The 21,152-nt window shown below is 41.9% G+C and overlaps 4 protein-coding genes across 5 annotated transcripts in view; 1 reads left to right on the top strand and 3 right to left on the bottom strand.

Annotated features, from left to right (window-relative positions):
• Window positions 1-716: 716 nt before the first annotated feature.
• Window positions 717-9,138, bottom strand: LOC112230619 (erythropoietin). The gene is made up of 5 exons (XM_024396893.2): window positions 9,029-9,138; window positions 5,783-5,913; window positions 5,503-5,589; window positions 3,191-3,355; window positions 717-1,421 (listed from the first exon to the last, which is right to left on the bottom strand). Exons 1-5 carry the CDS (start codon window positions 9,063-9,065, stop codon window positions 1,266-1,268), a joined length of 576 nt encoding a protein of 191 aa, XP_024252661.2. The 5' UTR covers window positions 9,066-9,138; the 3' UTR covers window positions 717-1,265.
• A 2,314-nt stretch (window positions 9,139-11,452) lies between these two features.
• LOC112230618 (endonuclease domain-containing 1 protein-like) lies at window positions 11,453-13,152 on the bottom strand. The gene is made up of 2 exons (XM_024396892.1): window positions 12,657-13,152; window positions 11,453-12,323 (listed from the first exon to the last, which is right to left on the bottom strand). The coding sequence occupies exons 1-2, from the start codon at window positions 12,966-12,968 to the stop codon at window positions 11,739-11,741; spliced, it is 897 nt and encodes a 298-aa protein (XP_024252660.1). The 5' UTR covers window positions 12,969-13,152; the 3' UTR covers window positions 11,453-11,738.
• Window positions 13,153-14,040: 888 nt separating this feature from the next.
• Window positions 14,041-15,788, bottom strand: LOC112230617 (endonuclease domain-containing 1 protein-like). Its single transcript, XM_042311364.1, has 2 exons — window positions 15,428-15,788; window positions 14,041-15,180 (listed from the first exon to the last, which is right to left on the bottom strand). Exons 1-2 carry the CDS (start codon window positions 15,731-15,733, stop codon window positions 14,572-14,574), a joined length of 915 nt encoding a protein of 304 aa, XP_042167298.1. The 5' UTR covers window positions 15,734-15,788; the 3' UTR covers window positions 14,041-14,571.
• A 4,438-nt stretch (window positions 15,789-20,226) lies between these two features.
• LOC112231401 (GRB10-interacting GYF protein 1) overlaps window positions 20,227-21,152 on the top strand; it is a 33,840-nt gene continuing 32,914 nt past the window's right edge. Inside the window, exon 1 of one of the 2 annotated variants that reach the window (XM_042311361.1) lies at window positions 20,227-20,542. The gene's annotated coding sequence lies outside the window, so the exon portion shown is untranslated. The remainder of the gene's footprint in view (window positions 20,543-21,152) is intronic. The other variant, XM_024398136.2, reaches the window with a different exon arrangement.

Below are 21,152 nucleotides of genomic sequence, written 5' to 3'. Positions count from 1 at the left end.
AAGGTTTGCACCTGTTTGTCTCTGTTTTCATTTAGTCTGAAATCAGCACTTACTGGAGGATTAAGACACTGTATGGAAGCATAACGAACGGGTTTAAAGAATGAAGTTAATATTTCTATTTCATATAGAGGCTATTACAGACTGTATGTTGTGCACCTGAAATGGAGAACATTAAAAATACATTCTTAAACAAATGATCACATTTGCCTCTCTGTTATTGTCTATGAACACACAACATCTAATTATTTAAATCGATAATCTGTGAGTGGTTGCTGATCTGATTAATAATTACCCATGTTGACATACTTTGGTTGGTGTTCTTTTGTGTGTTTTTTGTTTCGGGTGAGCATTTGGTCTATATGCACAAATATGAGATGATTTCCTGATGATGTCTTTTTCTTTTTATAGACATAGAGCTGTTCTTTGTGTATGCGGGGTCTAAGTAGGGCAATGATGTCACGGTCTATCCAGCAGAGGGCAACAGAGTGCAGAACTGTCTCCAGGAACTGAACTCATTCTCATCTTCAATTCTCCGCCTGACACGTCGGAAGAGCTGTATGAGCTGCCTGGTGGTGAAATACAATGTCTGCTCTGACCCCAAAGACAGGGTGAGCCAGAGAAAAGTAGAAAGAGGGGGCATGGAGGGAGGGAGGGGTACAGACAGACAGAGTGCAGAGAGCACACAGTGAGAAGTGATCAATACATTGACTTGCAGCAAAGTGTACCTGTGGTCTGAATTATAACGGCACTGAGCAAGGATATAACATGAACACACAACCACTGACTTCGGTATGTTAAACCTTAGCATCAATGAGAAACCTATGGTTCAAAGACTAAAAGGGACACACTCATATATGAAAATAGAGATTTATATAAAAACACGTTTACGACAAGTTTAATGCAAACTGTATAAATAGAGCATAAGATACAATTCTTGGATTTAGGACTTTATATATGATATTATGTGATGTGTTCCATCTGTAGCTTATTCCACTGCATGCATCAGAGCTCTTTGGCAGTACTGCTAGGTAGTACGAGGAACCGGTGAGGTCAATGAGCTGTAGAACTTCCGTTTTTTTCTCTCACTCATTCATGTTCTCACCAACTCCACCCACAGGGAACTTACTCATCCACCAGTTTTTGTCCGGTCAGCAATCACCTTGTCTACACATTCCATACTGGTAAGCCATTCAGAGACTTCAGCAAAAGTCCAATCACCTCATCCTCTCTCTAAACAACGGTCCAATCACAGAGGAAAGCTCCAATCAAGTGCTGTTCTGTTGACAGGCAGGTGCATTGGTGAGCAGCAGGCGAACCTTCCCTCGTAGGAAGTTGGTGTGGACATGGAGCAGCTCAGATAAGGACGACACCTTCCTAGTCACTAAGTCACCTACTGCTGGTGCTGGAGGAAGTGGCAGGTCCTGTTCAATGGATGGGAGGAAGAACAAGGTTTAGTACACAACCCTGGGAAAAAAAAGCACCACTCATCTGTTCTGTGGAAGAGGGTCTATTCCAGGTTCTTCTTGGCCAGCTACTCCATACCAAACCGTATGCAGCCAAATAGAACCCCCATTCTGTCACCTTTCCACTAACTTCCACTGCCATACCCGGCCTGCTCAATGTCATCTCAGTCACTGAACTGCAGTACCCTTAAAAGGCACAAGTTTCTGAGAAGAGTGGCGCCTCTGACAGAAAAGCAAACAAAGCGTGGCAGGTAGGCGGTGGTACACTGAGGGGTGAGGGCAGAGAGGACAAGGGAATGTCTGGCTGACTGTATCCATCACAGGCGGCTGATGGCACCTTAATTAGCTTCTCTAGGGTAGGGGGCAGCATTCAGAATTTTGGATGAAAAGCATGCCCAAATTAAATGGCCTGCTACTCGGGCCCAGAAGATATGATATGCATATAACTGGTAGATTTGGATAGAAAACCCTCTAAAGTTTCCAAAACTGTTAAAATAGTGTCTGTGAGTATAACATAACTGATTTGGCAGGCGAACACTTGAGAAAATACATTCATTTTTTGGTTTTGTAGTTTTCTATTCAATGCTATTACAGTATCCATTGACTTAGGACTCAATTTGCAGTTCCTATGCCTTCCACTAGATGGCATCAGTCTTTAGAAATTGTTTCAGGCTTGTATTCTTATAAATGAGGGAGTAAGACCAGTCTGAATGATTGGACCCTGAAGTGTCACAGAGCTTTTTCATGTGCAAGAGAGTGCATTTCTTGTTTACCTTTTATATTGATGAAGTTATTGTCCGGTTGAAATATTATAGATCATTTAGGCTAAAAACAACCTGAGGATTGAATATAAACATCGTTTGACATGTTTCTATGAACTTTACGGATACAATTTGGATTTTTTGTCTGCCTGTTTTGACTGAGTTTGAGCCTGTGGATTACTGAAGAAAACGTGCAACAAAACTGAGATTTTTGGATTTAAAGAGACTTTATCGAACAAAAGGAACATTTATTGAGTAAATGAATGTCTTCTGAGTGCATCCATATGAAGATCATCAAAGGTAAGAGATTAATTGTATCTCTATATCTGAGTTTTGTAACACTTCTGCTTGGCTGGTTACTGTTTGTAATAATTTGTCAACTGGGCTATGTTCTCAAATAATCGTAAGGTATGCTTTCGCCGTAAAGCATTTTTTAATTCTGACACAGTGGTTGGATTCACAAGAAGTTAATCTTTAAACCTATGTAAAATATGTTTTGTTTTCTGAATTTTTATAATGAGTATTTCTGTATTTGAATTTGGCGCTCTGCAATCTCACTGGATGTTGGCCAGTAGAATCCCTACCTGGCCCTGCGCCTGCTTGCTGTTTTGTACCTTACACCCTTTCTGGATTATTGACCCCTGCCTGCCTTGACCTGTCATTTGCCTGTCCCTGTTTAAGGAATAAACTTTTGTTTTTTCAACACTGTCTGCACGAGGTCATACCTTAAAACGTGATATACGGTAGAAACAGAGACACAAAACATATCTGATAAGTGGGATAGGAGTTTTTCCTGGTTAGGACATGTGATCAGGAATAACTCTGGGCCTATTGGGCAAGGAGGTTTTCTTTACCATGTGATCAGACCAGGAACTCTCCTGGCCCTACATAACAAAAAAGTTCACACCACAGTCCCATCCACTGGCTATGCTGTAGACGAGACACTCACACTCCTCAGTGAGTCACCTGGATGTGGAGGCTGCGCAGCACCTGGCCCAGGCTGTGGATGTTGCTCTTGTTGTTGTCGATGAGGATCTGCACGGCAACACGGCTCACTGACTCCCTCACAGCACCCAGGGCCTGGCCGAACAGAGACATCCCCGACTGGACCTCCAAAGCCTGCTGCTCAGTCTGGGAATACACACATACACGCATTATATACATGCGTACGCTAAAACAAAACTCACAGAATGTCATAATACATTATCATTATATAGCAAAAGATGCATGCACATTAGGGTGAATCCTGTATTAATGGGTACACTGTACAGAAATACATGTATTGGCAGTTAGAGCTCAATGGACTCAATGGACTCCATGTAAGTTCAAATCAAATCAAATGTTAACTTTGTAAACAATAGGTGTGGCCTAACAGTGAAATGCTTACTTACGGGCCCTTCCCAGCAATGCAGAGAAAGAAAATAGAAAAGTAAAACATAATAATAATAAACGTAATAATAAAATAATATATGTTGCACAATGAATAATGATAACTTGGCAATATACAAAGGGTACCAGTACCGAGACAATGTGCAGGGGTATGAGATAATTGAGTTAGATATGTACTGTGCATATAACTAGAAATAAAGTGACAGATAGTAAACAGTAGCAGCGGCGTATGTGATGAGTCAAAACAGTTAGTGTAAAAAGGGTCAATGCAGATAGTCCGGGTAGTTATTTGGTTGACTATTTCACTAACTCTTTTGCAGTCTTATGGCTTGGGGGTAGAAGCTGTTCAGGGTCCTGTTGGTTCAAGACTTGGTGCACCAGTCCCACTTGCTGTGCGGTAGCAGAGAGAACAGTCTATAACTTGGGTGGCTGGAGTCTTTGACAATTTTTAGGGCTTTCCACTGACACCGCCTGGTATAGAGGTCCTGAATGGTAGGGAGCTCGGCACCAGTGATGTACTGAGCCGTTTGCACCACCCTCTGTAGCGCCTTGCGGTCGGTTGCCAAGCAGTTGCCATACCAAGCGGTGATGCAGCCAGTCAAGATGCTCTTAATGGTGCAGCTGTGGAACTTTTTGAGGATCTTTTTGAAGATCTATCCATGTCAAATCTTTTCAGCTTCCTGAGGGGGAAGAGGTGTTGTCGTGCCCTCTTCACCACTGTGTTGGTGTTTTTGGACCATGATAGATGTGATGTGGACACTGAGGAACTTGAAGCTCTCGACCCGCTCCGCTACAGCCCTGTCGATGTGAATGGGGGTGAGCTTGGCCCTTCATTTCCTGTAGTCCATGATCAGCTCCTTTGTCTTGCTGAGGTTGAGGGAGAGGTTCTTGTCCTGCCACTATTCCAGGTCTCTAACCTACACCCTATAGGCTGTCTCATCATCGTCGTTGATCAGGCCTACCACCGCTATGTCATCTGCAAACTTAATGATGGTGTTGGAGTCATCCGCGGCCATGCAGGTGAACAGGGAGTACAGGAGGGGACTAAGCACACACCCTTGAGGGGTTCCCGTGTTGAGGGTCAGCGTGGCTCTGTTGTTGCTTACCCTCACCACCTGGGGGCGTCCCATCAGGAAGTCCATGATCCAGTTGCAGAGGGAGGTGTTCTGTCCCAAGGTCCTTAGCTTAGTGATGAGCATGGAGGGCACTGATGTTGAACACTGAGCTGTAGTCAATGAATAGCATTCTCACATAGGTAAAAAAAAAGAAAAAAAGAAGAGGAAGGCAAGGGAAGCGCTGCTAAGGTACACAATAGTTGGTTTTGGGAGACAGAAGATGCTCTTTGGTAAAAAGGGGTAAATTGGTCGTCAAAAAGAAAGGAGGACCAAGGCACTCTTCATATAATTAATTCAAATGCCTTTTTTTGTATGGCATGTTCAATGGAAACACATTTTAAAAACGTTTGGCTGCATGACCTTCACCAGAGAGTACTCCATTGAACATGCCATACAAATAAAGGCATTTGAATTAATTATATGAAGAGTTCCTTGGTCCTCCTTTCTTTTTGATTCTCATGTAGGTGTTCCTTTTGTCCATGTGGGAAAGGGCAGTGTGGAATGCAATAGAGATTGCGTCATCTGTGGATATGTTGAGGCAGTATGTGAATTGGAGTGGGTCCAGGGTGTCTGGGATGATAGTGTTGATGTGAGCCATGATCAGCCTTTCAAAGCATTTCATGGCTACAGACGTGAGTGGTACTGGGCGATAGTCATATAGACATCTTACCAATATTGGTGCACAATTTCTACTTAAAATATCAAAGGGCACTCATCAAAAAGCACTAATTTTGTGGAACAACTCAGGTATTGAACTGATAGACAGGTACTCACATCCTTTGTCTCCCAGACTACAAAGTCAACATTTGTCAGAGGAACCACAAATGTGCCTGTCACTCCACACCCTGCTTTGCAACCTCGCTGCAAGAGGGAAGGAAGGCAAGACATATTGATACAGTTAGGGTAAGATGAGACACACCGACAGATCAAACACACTAACAAAGCTGTCTCCGCACATAATACACCCTGGTAGTATCATCATCCATCTTCTAATGTGACATTTTTCAAACATTTAAAAGTAGCTCAGGTCCATGATGGTTAGACCTCAGCTCACCAGAGCGGTCTCTGTGTCGCGGGCCTCCATGATGAAGCGATCCAGGACGCGGGGGTCACAGATGGGCCTGACAGGAGAAGGGAGGCCTCGTCCTGCCCACTGGAGTACCGTCAGCAGTACCACCACCGGCCCTGGGACACACACACACTCATCATCAGGCTAATGCTAGAAATGGTGGCTGAGAGCAGTTACAGACTGGCAGCAAATCTGACAATCACTTAACAGGAAGTTATGTCAACCAGTTCCAGAGAATAGAAGGTCACTAGAGCAGGTACACTGTGAAGGATGTACAATATTAACTGACTGTTTTGACTGTTGGACTGGGAAAACCCATTCGAGCCAATACGTTGGCTTCTCTATGAGGTGGGTTATAAAATCTCATTCTGATTTACTTCTGCAGAGGATTTACACAGAAGAGACATCAACCCCCTATGACAACTAACTCCCAGGTTTCCCGGATTTATTGACCAATAACTGCAGACAGGTTTGTGGCCATGCACATCATTCTAACCCTGAGAAGAACACATAAACACTGTCAGATAAATAATCATGAGGTTATTGTGCTTGTCACTCTTACTGTAATGCATTGTTTCAGAACATAATGATACCTTACTGTATGTCATGGATTTATGTAGAGGTACAGTTGAAGAAGTCAGAAGTTTACATACACTTAGGTTGGAGTTATTAAAACTTGTTTTTCAACCACTCCACAAATTTATTGTTAACAAACTATAGTTTTGGCATGTCAGCTAGGACTACTTTGTGCATGACACAAGTCATTTTTTTCAACAATTGTTTACAGATTAAGTATAATTCAAGTATAATTCACTGTATCACAATTCCTGTGGGTCAGAAGTTACATACACTAAGTTGACTGTGCCTTTAAACAGCTTGGAAAATTACTGAAAATTATGTCATGGATTTAGAAGCTTCTGATAGGCTAATTGACATAATTTGAGTCAATTGGAGGTGTACCTGTGGATGAATTTCCAGGCCTACCTTCAAACTCAGTGCCTCTTTGCTTGACATGATGGGAAAATCAAAAGAAATCAGCCAAGACCTCAGAATTTTTTTTCTCCAAATGCCTGAAGGTACCACGTTCATCTGTACAAACAATAGTATGCAAGTATAAACACCATGGGACCACGCAGCCGTCATACCGCTCAGGAAGGAGATACGTTCTATCTCCTAGAGATGAACATACTTTGGTGCGAAAAGTGCAAATCAATCCCAGAACCACAGCAAAGGACCTTGTGAAGATGCTGGAGGAAACAGGTAAAAAGTATCTATATCCACAGTAAAAACGAGTCCTATATCGTCATAACCTGAAAGGCCTCTCAGCAAGGAAGAAGCCACTACTCCAAAACCATCATAAAAAATCCAGACTACGGTTTCCAACTGCACATGGGAACAAAGATCATACTTTTTGGAGAAATGTCCTCTGGTCTGATGAAACAAAAATAGAACTGTTTGGCTATAATGACTATCATCATGTTTGGAGGAAAAAGGGGGAGGCTTGCAAGCCGAAGAAAACACCATCCCAACCGTGAAGCACGGGGGTGGAAGCATCATGTTGTGGGGGTGCTCTGCTGCAGGAGGGACTGGTGCACTTCACAAAAGAAATGGCATCATGAGGATGGAAAATTACGTGGATATATTGAAGCAACATCTTAAGATGTCAGTCAGGAAGTTAAAGCTTGGCCGCAAATGAGTCTTCCAAATGGACAATGACCGCAAGCATACTTCCAAAGTTGTGGCAAAATGGCTTAAGGACAACAAAGTCAAGGTATTGGAGTGGCCATCACAAAGCCCTGACCTTAATCCTATAGAAAATTTGTGGGCAGAACTGAAAAAGCATGTGTGAGCAAGGAGGTCAACAAACCTGACTCAGTTACACCAGCTCTGTCAGGAGGAATGGGCCAAAATTCACCCAATTTATTTTGGGAAGCTTGTGGAAGGCGACCTGAAATGTTTGACCCAAGTGAAACAATTTAAAAGCAATGCTACCAAATACTAATTGAGTGTATGTAAACTTCTGACCCACTGGGAATGTGATGAAAGAAATAAAAGCTGAAATAAATAATTATCTCTACTATTATACCTGACATTTCATATTCTTAAAATAAAGTGGTGATCCTAATGGACCTAACACAGGGAATTTTTACTAGGATTAAATGTCAGGAATTGTGAAAAACTGAGTTTAAATGTATTTGGTTAAGGTGTATGTAAACCTCCGACTTCAACTGTATATAGGCCTAGTATATGTACATTTATGCCTTGAACCCTTGTTGGGAAATCTAGTGAAGAAATTGAGGCCAAGTGGTTTCTTTTTTGCTTTCTAATGCAAAGTTTCATTGGAAAGGTAGATTGTCCTCGTTGTCCTGCAAATATTGGAGTGACTGCTGTACACACCTTTTCTATTCATATACTGTCTATACACACCATATACACACCATTATATATAATTGTATTCAGGACTCTGACATTGTTCGTTCTGATATTGCTCTTTCTGTTATACATATATCTATACCTATGTGTGCATTATTATGTAATTCTAGATATTACTGCACTGTTGGAGCTAGAAACCAGAAGCATTTATTTACACCTGCAATAACGTCTGCAAATCTGTGTAAACACCCAATAAACTGCTTACGTTACGCACCAGAGAGATCGTTGCGGGCATAGTTCTATTCCTCACCCATTGACTAGATACAGCAACTCCTTGACTTTTAAATTCTGAAGAGCTGGTGGTGGATGCCAATAATCATGCCATAACGATCCCATTGAAGGCACCGTAGGCCACGTCCATCTGAAAATATCATCTGGAAACTTTCCAACATGCGTTTGGAACTTTGCGCACAAAAGTTAATGATTAGACCTAATCTCCTTAACATGTTTGCTTCAGTATTACCGTATATTACAAAAACAGTATTCTTATCAAATAATGGTGGGCAATATATCATTTACCTGAAATGGAAGTCATTCGCAAAATGGTGCAACATGTTTAGAAGGCGCTGCTAAACAAAGTACATGTGCAATATACTCCGTAAAAAAATCACTTTCTACGCCGAATTGTCTAGTATTTAGGCATACACAATATGAAATTAGCTTGTTCAGAGCGCAATGGAATGCCCCGTGCGCACCAGAGATGAAAGCTCGATGGTCTCTCCGGGTGCGGCTATTTTCATTCTAGGTTAACCGTGTCGTGTTTTGGCAAGCTGCCATGTACTTATTGATTTATCTTACCACACTGTATGCTGAACATACAAGTACAGGCTGTCATTCTTCAGCGGTCTGTTCTAAATGAGGAGAATGGATGGGATTGACGTACCCAGTAACCCATCCGGATTCCCACAGTGATTCGCCCATCTGATGACGTCATACACGTTTTTGTGATCGTTTCTAGTCTTTCGTAACTGATTTAAGAATGAGGAAATGCCATATTTTACTTTGCAATGGTTGCCATATGCTTTGAATGAACATTGATTCAAATGCCTAATTGATTATTGTGCATAAATATATTTTCTCTGTTGTTTTATTTGTGTGGAAAATAATTGATCACAGATAGGCCTATAGAGTCTATAAATATGCAGGTGTGTTGAGCCAAAGGGTTAGTTGGGCCACACCTTGTTTCTAGGACACCATCAATGGTGTAAAGTAAGTATGTATTTTTGTGAGGAATGTGTACTTTTACTTTACGATAGATATTTTTTACAACTTTTTACTTTGATACTTTTTCCTCCATACATTTTCCCTGACACCCAAAGTACTAGTTACATTTAGGTCAGGAAAAAGGTCCAATTCACGCTCTTAACAAGAGAACATCCCTGATCATCCCCACTGCCTCTGATCTGGTGGACTCACTAAACGCAAATGCTTAATTTGAAATGATGTCTAAATGTTGGAGTGTGCCCAAGGCAACAAAAAAAATAGGAACAATGTGCCATCTTGGTTTGCTTAATGTAAGGAATTTGAAATCATTTGTACTTTTGCCTTTGATACCTTTTACCTTTGAAAGGGTAAGGGATATTGAACAGAGATATCTATATCTGAATGTAGGCGTGTGACATAGGGTGGACTTTAGCTTTCCTATTTAACTGAATTTTCACAGATCTATGTTTGCTTTCACCAATGACTGACCTTAATAATTGCTGATTGCATGTGTGTCCTGTGACTCTGAGATTTGCGGTGATTAAATAACATTTTTTTTTGTATGATCCTCCTGTGATTGGAGGATCCCTAAACTACTCTCTCTTTCATTGCAGTTCACGCCCTCTGCCTCCTTTTTAACCTTTGGTGCACCTGTGTTTGCGTCAAGTACGTCCGTGCCGCTGGAGTGCAATATACAAGTTGTCGTCCAAACTACAAAGGTCTGAACTACAGAGCTCTGGTTGGAGCTAGCACGTAGTGGCATCCGTCCTAAAAATAGTTTGCCCTGTGTTCAGGGTTGTCGGCTGTCGTTTTTTATTTTGTAGTTCTTGCTCCAAGAGGGGTGTGTATCATCATCAGGGTATGTGTCATTGACTGTGGTTATTTATTCTGGCAAAGTTGAAACAGAATATGGCGAGTTGGTTTGGAATGTTGTAACTGAAAGATCTTTGTAATAAAATGGTATTGTTGATATAGTTTTGCCTGGTCCATTGTATTGCTCATGATCCAATCCAAAAGGTGGCCTGTCATCCCAAACCTGTGTGTCTTATGGTGCTTTCAAGACAACTGGGAACCCTGAAAAAAACAAGGTCGAATCAGGATGTCAGTGATCTTCAGGTCGGAAAGTCAGAGCTCTAGAAAGAGGCCCAAGTTCCCGACTTGGAATTTTGAGTTGGATGTCCGTTAAAAACACATTTTCCCAGAAGGAGCTTGTTTTTTTTCTTCTTCGAGTTCCCAGTTGTCTTGAACACACTGAAGTCGGAAAGATTTCCCAGTTACAAGTTACGACTTCTCAGTTGTTTTGAACGCAGCATTTCACTGGTTGAAGTATTCCCTGTATTAAACAGAAACGGGCGTAGTCTGGTAATTGAGCCATTTTAGTCACAGCCCCTCCCTGCCAGGGTGTGACGCATACATTTAAGATATACAATATACCACACCCCCATTCCATGAATTAAACTTTGACCTACCATCGCCCACTGTCACAGGACACCATCACCAACTTACCCCAAGGTGGCTCAATTTACCCTGTCCCTATGCTTTTCTGGGGCACAGTATGTTTTCAAAACTGTTATGTTTACATGAATTCTGATTATTTCCAGGGATACCCATCCTGAAATATATGTAGATATATTTGTTAGAAATATTACTATATTTCCCTTGATGTAGTGATGCTGAATGTAAAAATAAATGCTCAATATACCACACTCCCCTAATCTAGGAGTGAAAATTGTCTATAGGTGTAGCATATGTCCATTTATTGTTTGGGGTTGACCAGCAGTTGTAAAAAATACAGACCTATTCATATAGCTTTAGGGATTTTTTTAGACGCAAAAAGATTGCATGTGCCAATAAGGACAGAGGAACCAAATACAAACCACTTAGCAACTAAAAAAATGAGAAGCATCTAAAATCCTTTTGTCCGGTCAATGCTGCCAATGCGATGCATTTACAACCCCTTCCTGTCCACTGACCTACATTTGTGGTTTGGGTACTAAAGTGAATGAAGTTACATAGTTGTGTCAGTCTACTTGCATTTATTGACAGTAAAATGTTGCTTCAAAGTAGACAAAATGCAGGTCAAAAAATAAATAAACACAACAGAAGTAGTGGATGGCAGGTAGCCTAGTGGTTATGAGCATTGGGCCAGTAACTACAATGTAAACGTAGAAGTTTGACAGAAGCTCCCTCTGGTGTACGTATGAATAAATACATCCACACCATGTACCATTTGATCCCACAATACTAAAACCTTGCTTTTATGTCCGTCACCATTACAGCTATAGACAAAACTTTTCTAGTATGGCTACATGTCATCAGGCACACAGTCATTGTAGAAGATCTGGTAGTTCTTGTCCACGTCCAACCGTCCCTTCAGAAACGTCTCTAGGGTCTTGATAGGCACCTCCACCACAGCATTGTTGACCCTATTATTCAGACCATAGGCCCCAAACACAGGAAAGTGGTAGCGCTCTAGGTAGGGGGCATTGTGGTCGTAGTCTGGACAGCAGTAGGCCGTCCACATGTACTCTGGGATGCCCACACGGTCCTGGTTGTCTCGCCGAATCATGTTCCCGGCCGAGGTAACTCCCGTGATGACATAGGCATTGCCGCGGCAGTAGTTGTTGAGGCGTCGTCTGATACGGTCCTCATGCTGGGCCCAGGGGCCAGTGTTGAACTCTCTGATCTGAGGCACCACATTGGACAGGGTGTAGGTGGCTGCCTTGTCGAGGGGCTCCAACTGGTGCTGGTCTGGGTTCAGTTGGCAACGCACATACTGGGGCACGTCTGTAAAGTCCTCCAGCACCGCCTGACTGTCCATGAGACGCATGTGCATCTGAGCCGACTGTGGGTAGACCTCCATATTACTGCTGGATTTACTGGAGGCCAGCTAGAAAGAGAGAGAGAGATTATCTTTAAATTATAACCTACTTTTGTGATTAGGTGAAATTAAAGAGCTCTATATTTATTGCGGTAATTCATGCTATTACTAAAGGAAGATAGAGGGTGTGTGCGAAAAACAAAGGCTCACTCATTCTCTGATCACGACAGTGAGCTTAGTTTTTGAATATCGTTCAAGTCCATATCTAAGGTACCATAATAGCCTCCTTCATATGAGACGGTAATTGTAGTTACAGACATGAGAATTCTCACACTGGGAAAAAAACACAGTTACAATGATTAACTTCCCTTACCTTCCCTCTGTCCTCAGACCTCAACTCACCTGTGGTTCGTACATCCAGGGCTGGTCCATGCTCTTCTCCCCGTCAGACCGTTTGAAGGTGTATGCAGAGTAGAGGGGCATGTGCCTGCGGGGGTCATAGAGGGTGACGAATCGGGGGTTGTCCTCCAGGATCTGGCAGATCTTCTTCAGGTTGCTGCCCGCCAGGTAGCCCCGTGGTGGTATGCCCATGTAAATATAGTCCTTACAGTGCTCCACATGGTCAAAGTCCTCCACCACGCCACACCAGGCCCAGGGCACCCACAGGAACATACTCAGAACAGCATACCAAGACTGCTGCCAAGTAGACCTCATGCTCTAAAGATTTATCCCTGTATTTAATACTGCTCTGATACCTTCACACTCCTCTGTTACTGATTCTGCAGTCTGTCAGTCTCATCAGCATTTAGCAGTCTGTCAGTGTTAGCGTTACTTTCACTAAACTTATTAATGGCTCTTTCCCATGCAAAGCAATGTTATAGGATTGGCCGGACACACCTGTAAGCCTGATGCTCCCAGTTCTAACCATTCCCACATCCAGTGGGGAAACTTATACGAGTCACATGCTCAAAAGCACTGAGAACTGTAGGCGCCTAATAAGGAGAGGCCTTTTTCATCATCAAATTAAATCTAATTGTATTAGTCAAATACACAGTTTACAGCAGGTATAAAAGGTGCATCGAAATGATTATGTGCTAGCTCCCTCAACAATGCGGTACATTAATCAATAACAATAAAAGTCAAGTAAAGTAAAAAAGAACAAGTAATAAAAGTAATAGAAGATATGAGCGGCTATAGTTTACGAGAAAGTTCATGTAAAAATTGCTATACTGCATCTGCTCAGACACCATTCATTCAAATTCACCCATGCTGCACAAACACTTAGTTTAATGACCACACAGCTCAACATGTTCTGAGCGGATGGTCGGGCTGCCTGAGCTATGGGCACATTTTGGAGGACGATTTTTAACGTGTCAATCAGAATAATCTGAGAGGTAAATGAATTATGAGGCATAAATTAGAGCCATGTCACATAGTAAGGGAAAAAAACTGTCCTAAAAGTGTGCAGGACCTTCTCTTTGGGTGAAGGTGGTGGTTTTGGATTAGTTCATAGAGTAAAGGGAGAACATACGACATGATACATAATGTTCCGGTACTCTAATGCTAACTATCACTAACCTGATCAGGTTATGCATAATAACACAGTAATAATCATCATTAAAGCTACTATGATTGGAGAATGGGGACCTTAAACCCAAAACATGTATGAAAAGATGTGTTCATAACTGTAATAATACAGTTTTTCATAATTGTGACCCGAAGTGTTGGTTTTATACCGTAGCATTCTGTGTGACTGGTTGAAACAGTAAAACATGACACCTGGAAGTCAGAGAACTCATTTGTTTTATTCAAAGAAGATACGCTCTTTACAGCCTTTGATGGTATAGTCCATTTTACAACCACTTTCCAACTATGCGCAGATAACACCTTTCCATGAATGGTTGACACACTACACCATTGTATTTGAATGCCACTGAGCTGTTTTATAAGGGGACAGATAGCGGCAAAGCCAATTGCAGTTACAAAGAGAAATATAGAAAATAGAGTGACAATTACCCTACACTACAACAGAAGTCATTTGGAAGGACAATTACCCTACACTACAACAGAAGTCATTTGGAAGGACAATTACCCTACACTACAACAGAAGTCATTTGCAAAGCAGATCTTAGATAATAAAGCATATCCAAAGCATGACCAAATGCTATGAATGTTCTGTTACAAGTACAAAACTTTTAACAAACTGCCAGTGTACATCATATTTAATCATTATAAAAACTACTAGCGCACTGAGCATACACATTTGAGATACACAGAGCACAGAGAGTAGGTGTGTATGGTAGCTGCTGTGGAGCGTTTAGATGGTGTGGTGGAGGTACAGAGGGAGGGGAGAGGGGGAGATGCAGTTGTCATAGAAGAGCTGCAGGTTCTGGTCCACGTCCATCCGGGTCTTCAGGAAGTTCTCCAAGTCCTGGACAGTTATCTCGTGGACCGTGTTGCCCTCCTTGGCGTTCTTGGCCAGGGCAGCCTGGGAGGGGAAGCGGATGCGGACATCGTGGGGGGCGTTGCGGTCGTAGTCAGTGCAGCAGTAGGCAGTCCACACGTCCTCAGGGATGGCCACGCGGTCCTGGTTGTTCCGGCGAATCATGTGACCTGTAGTGGTCACCCCTGTGACAATGAAGGCGGTGCCACGGCAGTAGTTGTTGAGGCGGACACGGATACGCTCCTCGTGCTCACGCCACGGCCCAATGTTGAACTCTCTGATCTCTGGCACCACGTTGGTCAGGGTGTAAGTGGAGGCACGGTCATGAGGGTCAGACTGGTGCTGGTCTGGGTTCAGGTGGCCACGTTCATACAGTACTACGTCAGAGTAGTCATCCAGCACTGCTTGGCTGTCCTCAAACTTCATGTGCAGGTAGCCGGTAGGGAAGGGTAGCATGTTTCCATTGCCATCAACCTCTGCCAGCTGGAGAGAGAGGGGAGAAGGATTAGCATATCAATCACACGATTGTAGACTACATAGTAACAAAGGGAAAGAAGCTATACACTGTTCAATGAAGGGCTATGATAAATCAGTTAACAGCTATAACATTTCAACTCCTGTCACTGCAAAATAGGGACTTAACATTACCATCATTTTCAGATAGAAAACACGTATAACATAACATTTAAGGAGTAGACTCACAACAACAGCAAAAATGCATTTGACTGACCTGTGGCTCATACATCCAGGGGTAGTCCACGCGCCGGTCTCCCTCTGTCTTCTTGAAGGAGTAGGCTGAGTAGACAGGGATTCGTTTCTGAGGGTCGTACAGGGTCACGAAGCGTGGCTTGTCTGCATAGCGCTGACAGATCTTCTTCAGTTTGGCTTCAATGATTCCCCGTGGTGGGGTTCCCATGTATAAGGAATCCTTGCATCGTTCTACATGGTTGAAGTCCTCAACCACAGTGGCCGGAGCTCTAGGTGCACTATGGAAAAGGGAGAACACCAACACCAAACAGCCCGGAGAGAATTGCATGGCTCTTACCAGAACAACTGCAGGAGAGTGAAGTGAAAGACAAGGTGTAGAGTTAGAATTTAAACACCACAGACCAGATATGCAAAGTGAGTAAAATAATGTGACAGAGGGATCTGCTATCCAACCAATTTGTGTTGTGAGTGAATAACAAGAATAGGCGTTGGTCTGTTCCATATTGTCCAATCAGCAAAGCCTTATGTGAATTTACTGTAACTTTTACAGCTGAAAATATAAGAACATACATGGTGAAGGAATAATAGAATATAGCAGTAGTACCCTAACATACAAGGAGGCCAGGTCACTTTAACCTCTAGCAGAGAAGCAACCCACGCACAAAGCCCAACGCAGACAAGGACGCAGTAATATATGTCAGCCTGAGTGACTATCCCCACTGCTACCATCAATCTAGCAATTTAGGGGGAACTTTAAGAGGAACAGCTTCAGCAGGACTTGACCAAGCATAAAGGCCATAAAGACCTTGTTAAATCAAATCAAATAAAATTGTATTTGTCACATGCTTCATAAACAACAGGTGTAGACTAACAGTGAAACGGTTACTTACGGGCCCTTCTCAACAATGCAGAGAGAAAGAAAAATAAATACACAATGAGTAATGATAACCTGTCTATGTACACGGGGTACCAGTACCGAGTAGATGTGCAGGGATATGAGGTAATTGAGGTAGATATGTACATATAGGTAGGGATAAAGTGACTAGGCAACAGGATAGATAATAAACAATAGCAGCATCTTATTTGATGAGTCAAAAGTGTTCAGTCCCAGCTTAGTGAGCTCAGTGTTGTCTTAGCAGAAGAGGTAGTACACTCACTGGGGAGGCTATAGAGCCCCACAGTGGATGCCAGTGGAGGCTCCTCAGAAAAAGAAGGGGAGGATCATCCTCAGTGAATTTCATAACAATAGGGAAACATTCAAAAAGTTAAAACTATACTCAATATATTCATGCCACCAAATAGTTTATTGAAACACATTGTTTTGCAATGAAGGTCTACAGTAGTCTCAACAGCACTCTGTAGGGTAGCACCATGGTGTAGCCAGAGGACAGCTAGTTTCCATCCTCCTCTGGCTACATCGAACTTCAATGCAAAAGATAGGAGGCTCATGGATGTCACCGCTTCCATAGACTTACACAGTATTATGACAACTTCGGGAGGACATCCTCAAACATATCAGAGCTCTTGCAGCCTGAACTGACATGTTGTGCACCCAATCAAATGATCAGAGTATGAATCTAGTAATTAAAGCATAAGCTACAGATAGTTAACACTGCAGTGCATAAAATGTGGTGAGTATTTGACTCAAAGAGAGAGAAGGAGAATAATTGAACAGTTTTGAACAAATTGATTTCTTCAAAAATGAAGGAGAAGCAAGAGAGAGAGAGAGCTAGCTATATTTATATAGGCTGTGTGTAGCAGTTAGCAGATATGATATGAAGGTTTCACTTGGAAAGGTTTTTTCAACTGGTCACAGACAGCTGATATGTTATGTACTGAAGTCCACAACCGAAGGGAAAAGTTGAGAGGACTAGAGTGTGTAGATCCGAGGAGGAAATATAGGTACAACAATCAAAGTGATCATGCTGTTTGTATGTGGCTGCTATGAAAGTGAACTGTGTTTGCATGGGATCCGGGGTGTATTATTCCGCCGATTCTGTTGAGAAATGTTCTAAACGGAAGCAAACGGAACAAAACGGGGATAAACATATCTGAATATGTCCAACAGAAACCCTCGTTTGCAACTATTAAACTAATGATTAAAACCTAGATTAGCTAGATGCAGACAAGAGTGTGAAAGGTGGAATTGAATGTGACGCTCACTGTCTGTCACCTTGATTACTCAAATTTCTCTCGACCTGTGCACCTATATTGTAAACTTTCATTCACAGGCTAGGTTGTAGCAACCTAATGATGGCTATAGGGAAAATGTGAGTATCATGTAGTAGCTTAAACCTATCGATGTGACATTGAACTGGGTGAATCGAGTATGAATTACAGTCATCCAATATGCTGTAATAAAAATAAGGCCATCCTCATGAAATAAAATCTTAAACAGCACCGACAGCCACAGGTGGACATGTCATAATCCACATAAAACCTAGTGGTCAAACGCTGAAATAGTTCCAATCCTTTTTTCCCCCTATAATTTTTCCATAGGGGATTTTAGAACCACTTCAATCAAGGCCTGTGTTTCATGTTGCCTTTCCCTGGTGTGACATGTTGTTAACCTCCTCTCTCGGACAAGATTACTTTTATCAATATATTCAGCTCTATTTGCTCTCAAATTCTCAAATTCTAGTTAGCATCAAAGTAGACATCATGCAGGACTACAAATCCCTGCAAACTCCTGCACGTCATCTCTAGCTGACACCTATGCTAACAGGTATTTTGTAAATGTAAAACTTGCCGAAGACAGTTCACATTTAGTGTGTTGTGAAATCTGTTATGAATGTACTGTAATGCTTTAAAAATTGTATAAATGCCTTAATTTTACCGGACCCCAGGAAGAGTATTTAGAGTATGGCTAATGGGGATCCATAATAAATACAAATACAAATACAAAATGATCAATTTAAACAAATTTAGACAATTATTCATTACTAAAGTTAGCTAGTTAATCCAGAGATTATTACCTTTGCCTCGATTCGGCAGTCCAGATCATCACAGCATTTGTCATTCTGTGTGATAGCCAGATTAACAGCTAATTAGCATTTCTATTTGGGGGGATAAATACAAGCAAATATATCGATAAAAATCATCTTGTCCGAGAGGGATATACACTGTTATCAAAATGTCACACCAGGGTAAACCGACACGAAACACACCCTTATTTTAAGTGTTTCGAAAATCCCATATGGAAAACATTAATGATGTAAAAGTTATTGGAATAATTTCCGTGTTTGAACGCTAAGTTTTATGGGTATTAGGACTCATACTGTGGTACTTTATAAGCTATAGGATTACGTCACGTTCTAGGCAGTATATCACATTTTCACATATTCTTGAATGCTGCCTTTCATTCAATTTCTTGGATTGTCTAATCAGAGTATGACAGGCCTTGAATTGGCTGTCACCTATCATAAGACCACTCTCATGGAACACTACAATCTACTGAGAGGACCAATTACAGTGAGCTGTGTGGAACCCTCCTGTGCAAAGCATTCTGCCATCAACCCTCTTTTTTGTCTTGTCATCTCAGTCTTTCCTCTCTCCACTTACGCTTAAAATGCTGTAAAATGTAAAACCTACTCTCTAATCTCTCTTTGTGGAGAACAAATGGCCTTCAGCATCAGGTGAGTTTCAGTGGCAAGGCGGTGGTAATAATAGGTTAGCACAAAACCACAGACAGATAACGCACACAAGAACTTCCATGGTATAGACTGGTATCAGAGACAAAGGAGAATGTGTGAGTGAGTGAGTGAGTGAGTGAGTGAGTGAGTGAGTGAGTGAGTGAGTGAGTGAGTGAGGCTATACATTCGATATATGAGGTGAGAGATCATGATATACTGTACGTGTTCTGAGAGAAAATAAATGGAGGAAGCGAACCGCAAGTATTTATGAAAGACAACATCAGATTTACCTCCTTTTTCATTTCATTACATTACAGGTCAAGTAAATCACATAAAACATCATTCTAAGTATAGTGTCAAGGCATGTGCAGGTCATTATCAGGTGGCACACAGTTATCTTAGAAGATCTGAAAGGTATTGTCAACAAAGGTGACACTCTTGAGGAAGTTATCCAGCTGCTGAACAGATATCTCCACCACCTCAGGCCTCTCTTTCTCATTGAGTCCGTGGGCCGCATAGGCGGGGAACTTGGAGCGCTCCTCAAAGGGCGAGTTGCGGTCGTAGTCGATGCAGCAGTAGGCCCGAACACAAGTAGATTACAAATGGGCTATGTACAGGCGCAATGATCTATGAGCTGCTCTGACAGCTGATTCTTAAAGTTAGTGTGGGAGATATATTGATATATTTATTGTTTATTTCACTTTTGTATATTATCTACCTCACTTGCTTTGGCAATGTTAACACATGTTTCCCATGCCAATAAAGCTCCTTGAATTGAATTGATATAAGTCTCCAGCTTCAGTGATTTTTGCAGTCATTGGCAGCAGAGAACTGGAAGGAAAGGCGGCCAAATAGGAATTGGCTTCGGGGGTGACCAGTGAAATATACCTGCTGGAGCGTGTGCTACCGGTGGGTGCTGCTATGTGGTGACCAGTGAGCTGAGATAAGGTGGGGCTTTACCTAGCAAAGACTTATAGATGACCTGGAGCCAGTGGGTTTGGCTACGAATATGAAGCGAGGGCCTTTGTGTAGGAATGCATACAGGCCCAACATAATAAAGTGTCAAAGAAAGAGTGAGGGGGGCGTGTTTGTCCCACTCCAGTCAGAGAGGTGGCGGTAAAGCACCAACAACTACTTCGCCTGAATTCTCGATAGAGGTAAAAAAAAAAAAATAACATCTGTCAAATAATACAAGGAGAGAGGCCATTTTTCTAAAACACAAACAAGACGAGAAAGCGAGTTATGAAAATATTCGCAGCGAACGTTGGTCAGTTGAAATTTTAATTAAACGTGGTTCAAGCAAATATTCAACATATAGTTGCAAGGAAGAAACCTGGAGATATACAGGTCATTGCGAAATACACGCATATGTTGTTAAAAAGAGGACTTAACTAACGTTAGCTACATTCCAATTTCGCAAAATTTGCAGCTACCAGCTAGCTAAGTTGTAGCTGGCTAGCTGGCAACTTAGCTGGCTAGCTAGTGCGACCAGCTTTCAACAAAAGGTAAGTAAAAATTGGCACAATTATTTAGGCAAACATTACACTGCAATATAATAAATTGCACTGCTTACGATTAATATAATGCTAATTTCTCATGGATTGTGTCAAGATGGTTAGCTAACTAGCTTGTTAATTAGCAAGCTAGTAACATCCGCGCAATGTGCAACCATATTAGCTACGTTTAGCTAGCAGAAGTGCAGGCCAAAGCAGCAGCCTAAAGTTGAGATGTATCCTGCGAGTCGGAGCGGGGTAGAGGGCTGCTCGCTGCTTTTCATGGTTACTCATCTAACGTTAGCTATTTACCTCCGTTGTTCAGCTAGGTTAGTTAGCTGGCTGCAAATACGTTAGTTCATTTTAGCAAACTGGTTCAATTAGGTAAATTATTCTTGCGCAACTTCAAATGAAACTCAAGTTTTCTTCATGAACACGTATTTGTCTGAAGTGATTTGTTCGAATGTGCAAATGGCTAATTCAATGTTTGAAGCTGACTTCAGCAGATACTAACTACGAATTGTTTGCCATTTGTGGTTAATCGAAAACACCACAGTTACATTGAGTGCATTTTAAATGAGCTAATTTCTATTTTAACTTAATTGTAACATGTTTTGTATCG

The sequence above is a fragment of the Oncorhynchus tshawytscha genome, linkage group LG33, assembly GCF_018296145.1.
Source record: "Oncorhynchus tshawytscha isolate Ot180627B linkage group LG33, Otsh_v2.0, whole genome shotgun sequence".
NCBI lineage: Eukaryota > Metazoa > Chordata > Actinopteri > Salmoniformes > Salmonidae > Oncorhynchus > Oncorhynchus tshawytscha.
This window is presented reverse-complemented; position numbering and strand designations above follow the sequence as displayed.